The sequence below is a fragment of the Octopus sinensis genome, linkage group LG1 (genome assembly GCF_006345805.1).
Source record: "Octopus sinensis linkage group LG1, ASM634580v1, whole genome shotgun sequence".
NCBI classification, from domain to species: Eukaryota; Metazoa; Mollusca; class Cephalopoda; order Octopoda; family Octopodidae; genus Octopus; species Octopus sinensis.
In genome coordinates, this window is record NC_042997.1 from 79,795,807 (window position 1) to 79,803,106 (window position 7,300).

A 7,300-nucleotide genomic window follows, 5' to 3' on the forward strand; every position below is an offset into this window, starting at 1 on the left:
TGTGTTTTTTTGTGTTTTCTTGTTTGGATTAACTTTATATATATATTTATATATATATATCATCATCATCGTTTAACGTCCGTTCTCCATGCTAGCATGGGTTGGACGGTTCGACCGGGGGATCTGGGAAACCAGAAGGCTGCACCAGGCTCCGGTCTTATCTGGCAATGTTTCTACAGCTGGATGCCCTTCCTAACGCCAACCACTCCGTGAGTGTAGTGGGTGCTTTTTACGTGCCACCTGCACTGGTGCCAGGCGAGGCTGGCATCGGCCACGGTCGGATTGGTGCATTTTACGTGCCACCTGCACTGGTGCCAGGCGAGGCTGGCATCGGCCACGGTCGGATTGGTGCATTTTACGTGCCACCTGCACGGAAGCCAGTCGAGGCGGCACTGGCTTCGGCCACGATTCGGATGGTGCTTTTTATGTGCCACCGATATATATATATATATATTATATATATATATATATACAGTAAATGAAGTATAAGGATTTCAGTCCTCACCTCTTGTGTATATAAATACATACTGAAAGTAACAGAAATTAAACTAATAGATATAGATACATAATGAAAGTAATTGAAATTGAAACCATGTAATAGTGAAAGAACCTGACTTGTGTATGATCACATATGTAAGTGTGTATGGATGTACGTATATATATATATATATATTGTTATATATGAGGATAATATCGATATTTAAGTGTCGAAATTATCAAGTGGCCAGCATGAAAGAAATACCTTACAAAGGTGAAAAAAATTTTTAACAATTAAAAATGAGGGTGTCTAAAAGACACCAACATGCCGAAATAGCAGTCGAAACTCTGACTATAAAACCACGTTAAATGTTCATATCGCACCATGAGGTAAAACGGTAAAGCTTATTTAAAGCAGAACCAGAAATCCTTGGATCTTGAATTATTCAATAATTTTTGCTTGTATGTTTTGTCCCTCCGCTTTACCTCATGGTGCGATATGAACATTTAACGTGGTTTTATAGTCAGAGTTTCGACTGCTATTTCGGCATGTTGGTGTCTTTTTAGACACCCTCATTTTTAATTGTTAAAAATTTTTTTCGCCTTTGTAAGGTATTTCTTTCATGCTGGCCACTTGATAATTTCGACACTTAAATATCGATATTATCCTCATATATAAATTTATATAATTCGTTATTATATTCACTGCGGTGCTTATTTTAACCATATCGTATTTATGCGGTGATTTGGCGGGCGATTCAAACTGGCTGTGTCCATACGTGCATATGTATGTATGTACGGCGCTCGTATATGTAAGTATATCGTTTGCTGTGCATATATATATCTGTATTTATGTACCCTTGATATATTCAATTGATGACGGTAAAGCTTATTTAAAGCAGAACCAGAAATCCTTGGATCTTGAATTATTCAATAATTTTTGCTTGTATGTTTTGTCCCTCCGCTTTACCTCATGGTGCGATATGAACATTTAACGTGGTTTTATAGTCAGAGTTTCGACTGCTATTTCGGTATGTTGGTGTCTTTTAGACACCCTCATTTTTAATTATAGATATATATATATATATATATATATATATATATAGAGAGAGAGAGAGAGAGAGAGAGAGAGAGAGAGACTTCCTCAAGTGTCTGGGAGATCCTTAGTAGTAGTAGATAACTTGCATTGTCTAGGTGACAAAGTTAGTAGTGGAGGAGGAAGTTTTGAAAGCGTAGTTGCTTGAATAAGAAAAGGCTGAACAGCGTTCAGAGTGCTACTAATTTTGTAGGTAACAAAAGGCCTGTATCAAAGAGTGAAAGGCAGATTATATGATGCCTGTGTATGTTCAGCTCTGCTATATGGTAATGAAGCTTAGACTATGACTACTGAAGCCAAGCAAAGGCTTGAAACAAATGAAACCAGCATATTCCACTGGGTGGATAATGTCAGTGTTCATTAACAGCAGAATGCAAATAATTTGAGAGAAAAATTGGGTATAAGAAACATCAGTTGTAATGTGCAAGAGAGCAGGCTGCACTGGTATGGTCATGTGATGCATGTGGATGAGTACAGCTACTTAGAGAAGTGCCAATCTCAAATTGTGGCGGGAATGTGTGGAAGGGATAGACCTACGAAGACATGAATTGAAATAGTGAGAAAGGATCTTCAGATGTTAAGCCTCACAAGAAATGACAAGGGACCAAGGCTTCTGGTGGTTTGCTGTGCTTGTGAAGACACATGAAGCTAAGTAAAACTGTGGTTGTCCATACATACAGGTACATCCTCTACATCCCTCTCTCACCCTTGAGGACTCTTGGGTGCTGGTTACATAAAAAGCACCCATGTCAGTGCCACTTACAAGCACCTGTGCTGGTGTCACGTAAAAGCACCCATACCAGTGCCATGTAAAAGTTCCCATGCTGGTGTGACATAAAAATGCTTTTGCTGGTGCCACATAAAAAAAAAACACCCTGTCCACTCTGTGAAATGGTTGGCGTTAGGAATGGCATCCAGCCACAGAAACCATATCAAAATAGAAGATTGAAACCTGGGCAACTGCCCAGCTGGCCAGTTCCTGTCAAACCATCCCGCTCATACCAACATGGAAAGCAGATGTTAAAAGATGATGTGTGGGTGGGAGTGTTTGCATGTACTCTTGTCTGGACATGTAATAGTTGTAAATAAATATGACCTTGCTTGGAAACAGATGAGGATTGTGTCAGGAAGTGCATCCAGCCATAAAAAATCTGCCCCAATAAATTCCGTCTGACCCTAGCAAGCATGGAAAATAATGATGAAGATAAATTTGTAAACTTTTATTCAATATTAGTGTTCTTGAAAACATACATTTAAATTGCATCACAAAATGACAATCAAGAAAACAATCAGATACCTGAAATATCAAAATTATTCGATAATTGAATGGTTTCACTGATAAGTCACATGCTGGTGTGAAATAAAGTGCTGAATTAAGCATACCACCCAAGTCTCTTCAGACACACCCAATCTTCACCATTACTCTTCCACCCTTCCCCACCAAATAGACACAGAACTGCTCACATACCCCAATCAACCTTCTCATTAGTCAAAATTGGTAAACAGCCCTCAGTTAAACATCCATTAATGCTACTTTTCCCAAAGAAATGAATGCATAAACATGATCTACCCAATGTCCATGGATACTACAAACTGTATTGTAATCATCCCAGAAATATGGACTATGATCTTAAGAAACATGCAATTTGTGAAAACAAGCATTGTGATGCATTAAAATATTTATAAATTCCATCCAAGGATTATTATTGTTATTACTATATATATATATATATATATATATATATATATATATATATATATAGGCAGAGTAGGATATAGCCTAGTCATCCATATAGTTTAATCAGGTTATCCATGAGGGAGTCATAGCTAACGATTGGTGTAGCAGCAATATAGGCAACTTTTACAAAGGCAAAGGTGATACTTTAGACAGAATTAATTACAGAGGCTTCAAATTGCTGGACCAAGTGATGAATGTCACAGAAAGGGTCACAGCTCAATTAATGAGGAAGTATAGACGAGATGCAGTTCGGATTTGTGCCAGGCTGGAACACAACTGATGCTATATTCCTGGTTAGGCAACTGCAAAAGTATTTAACCCAAAGTAAACCTCTGTACCTGGCTTTTGTAAATATGGAGAAAGCCTTTGACAGAGCCCCCCCCCCCACTCCTTTATCTAGTGGTCAATGTGAAAGCTAGGTATAGATGAGTGGTTAGTTAGAGCGGTACAAACCATGTACAGAGAGGTTGCCAGTAAGGTGAAGATTGGCAACAAGTATAGCAATGAATTCAATGTACAGTTAGGAGTTCACCAAAGCTCAGTTCTCAGCCCCCTCTTGTTTATCTTTGTCCTATGGGACTTTACAAAGGAATTCAAGACTGGCTGTCCCTGGGAGCTCCTCTACACTGATGACCTAGTTCTTATAGTTGACTCACTACCTGATCTAGAGAAGAAATTTCAAGTGTGGAAACAAAACCTGGAATCTAAGGGCCTGAGAGTTAATCTAGCAAAAATTAAAGTCCTAATAAGTAGGAAAACAGACAAATCACAAGTCCCTTCTGGGAGATGGCCTTGCTTAATATGTAAGAAGGGTATTGGTAGGAACTCCATACGTTGTACCCAGTGCAAGCTTTGGACACATAAGAGGTGTAGCAGTACCAAAAGAAGGCTAATGGAGAATATGGTCTTTGTGTGTGGTAAATATGCTGGTACAATAAGCACTAAAAATGCACAGACAATTGACACCCTCAAATGCTTGGGAAAATCATTACAAGTAGTAGACAGCTTTTGTTACCTAAGAGACCAACTTAGCTATGGTGGAGGAAGTTCTGAAAGTATAGTTACTAGATTAAAAACAGGCTGGGCAAAGTTCAGAGAGCTCCTACCTTTGTTGGTAACTAAGGGCCTCTCTCTCAAAGTGTAAGTCAGATTGTACAATGCCCTTGTATGTACAGCTATGTTACAGAGCAGTGAAACATAGGCTTTGACTACAGAGGACTTGCGAAGGCTTGAAAGAAATGAAGCTAGCATACTCTGCAGATTGTGTGCAGTGTAACCACCCTGATATGGTCTTATGATCATAATAGATGCAGAAGTACTATAGGAAATGTTATTAACCTTGAAATAATGAATGCACATAATATTAAAAAAATTAAAACTGACATGAGATAAGTAGTGTCTCTTGAAATCAGCAGAGGACCTAATTTGTATTTTAGTCAAATTCTGGTGCTTAGTATATCAACAATGCATCAATGACATTTTATTGCAAGCAATGATCACCCAGAGGACAATTGTTGGGTACGCTACACTTACAATTATTTGTATCATGTTAAATTACCATTAGCTTCTTATTTTTGTTGTTAATATTCAAGTTCATTTCCATGTTTATAGTATTATCTATACTATTAATGCAGTTATTATAATGAATTATTATTATCCTTATTATTACTATTAACACAAATATTGTTATCTTTAATCTCATTACTATTGGGATGATTATTATTGTTGTAGTAGTAGCAATAGCAGCTGTGCCAATGATGATCATTAATCTTCTTCAATATAGCCTTGACAACTGTTTTATAATTCTTGTTAAGTTCCTTACTAATAGGAGTCATTATTGTTTAATCCTGGAAACAATCTTTGATAGTTTCTTTTAATAGGGGCTTGAATGCTTGAAATTTTTATTTTCTTAATCATTGACAGTAGATGTATATAAATTACATGTGTGTATAAATTTCTGATGCTTCACCATGAAGCATTAAATTACTGAACCCAATACATAAATGTTGACAATTCTTTTATATATTATAACTGATGTTATAATTGCCAGTGTATATGCATACACGTGTGTGCGTGTGTGTATATCTTTCTAAAGATACATACTTAGGCAGACAGATAGACCAATCAATCCTCATCATCACCATCATTGTTTGTTCACTTTCTATATTGGCATGAATTGGATGGTTCAACAGACTCCAACATTATGTTCCAGTGTCTGTTTTTGATGGTTGGTATGGCTTGAAGTACTTCCTAATGTTAACCACTTTACATAGTGGTGGACTGAGTACTTTGTCACGGCACAGCTCCTTTGAGGTTGCCTGAAACTGTCAAGACTTTAAGAGCCTTTATAATGGAAAGTAGAATAGGAGAGAGAGACAGACAGAGAGATAGGTGTGGGGAGTGCTAACTTTAGGTGGGGTACATAGAGGGAATGATGACAGGAACAGATTTATTGTTGTAAGAGAGAAGTAGTTGAAAGATTAACAACGTATTCTATATTCCCTGCACAATATTAAGGTAGAAGTACAGAGGTGGTGAGGAATAGTGTGAGGCATTAATGAAAAAGAGAGCAACTGAATAGTAAGGGTGATGGAGTGGGTTGTGTGGGGAGAGGAATCCAATGTTATCCCACATTATAAGAGCAAATATGGTTAGATGTGAGTGGAAGAGAATGTGAGATAGGGACAGAGATGAGAGTGGCAAGAATCCAGAGAAAGTTTATGATAGAAAGAGATGAGAGGGTATTGAGATAATGGAAAAAACTGGTGAGCAGACAGTCAGAGAAAGAGAGGAGGGAAGCAATGTATGATTGTAGTAAGAGCATTGAGAGAAAAGCTGGAGAATATTGACATAGAAGTGTTAGAGAGTGAAGGTGAATGCAGTGGAAGCATCCAAGGTGGGGACTGAGCATGAATGCAGCAGAAACATTAAAAGCTTGGTGGTTATATACCATTAAAGTGATCTGGATGATCTTTCTTCATAGCCCAGATTTTGACTCTATAAAAAAGAATGCTCTCTGATCCTGCCCTCAAAAAGGCTGGCTTTCTTGACTTTAAAATACTTGATTGTTAGATGTTTTGAAGCAAGCCTAGTTTCTTGTAACAGACATTTTTACTGTAGTAAAACCACCTTGAGTTGTGTGCTGTCTCTGGGACAGATTGACAGGTGGCTTTCATCTTCATTAATCCTCAGGTATTCAGTCTTCTTTGTATTGAGAGATAGACCAACTCTGACTTCAGCATTCTTGAGGGTGGGTAAGTTTTGTATATTACACAGTTAAAGAGCTGGGTGCCTCCTTGAAAGACTCCTCTTGTTAGAAACACACACACCAGTCTAAAAAAGCAGTTTGATCGAAAAATGCTATCAAGTTATACACATTAATATGTACACACACACACACACACATTATCAAATATGTTCAAAATTGCTATAAATTTTCAGTCACAAACTTCAGTAAACTATTTATAATTACACTTTTATATTTGAATTGATTAGACAATGGCTATCAACCAGTCATAAGTTTGGTTAAAAATAAATATTTGTAATATTTTCTTTATTTTAGATATTCTTCCAGAGTGAAATGATTGACAAACTGTTGGCTATTGGAGGTGCAATTGTCTTCTCACTGTTTATTGTCTTTGATACTCACATGATGATGCACAAGTTGTCAGCTGAAGAATACATTGTAGCTTCTATCAATCTCTATTTGGATATCATCAATCTGTTTCTATACATCTTACGTATACTCAATGATAATCGAAAATAAATATCAACTTCCAATAACAAGAGTTGCAATTTTTTTTTTCATTAATGAATTAAATTAATTAATCTAACAACCAGTTAAATAATGAATAAATTAAATACTGTTACTATTGAGTATTTTTCCATATATTATAATTTGTACTATATGCTAAATAAATGTGATTATTTCAAAATTTAACTTGTTGATGAATTTGTTACTGTGAATGCTTGTTTCCAACCTTGTGATT

The 7,300-nt window shown here is 36.8% G+C and overlaps 1 protein-coding gene across 2 annotated transcripts in view; it reads left to right on the forward strand.

Annotated features, from left to right (window-relative positions):
* Positions 1-7,094, forward strand: part of LOC115212375 (protein lifeguard 4) — a 46,927-nt gene extending 39,833 nt beyond the window's left edge. For both annotated transcript variants that reach the window (XM_036502273.1, XM_029781258.2), the window contains exon 8: positions 6,874-7,094. In XM_036502273.1, coding sequence (XP_036358166.1) covers positions 6,874-7,077 — 204 coding nt within the window. In that variant the 3' untranslated portion in view covers positions 7,078-7,094. The remainder of the gene's footprint in view (positions 1-6,873) is intronic.
* The last annotated feature ends 206 nt before the right edge of the window (positions 7,095-7,300 follow it).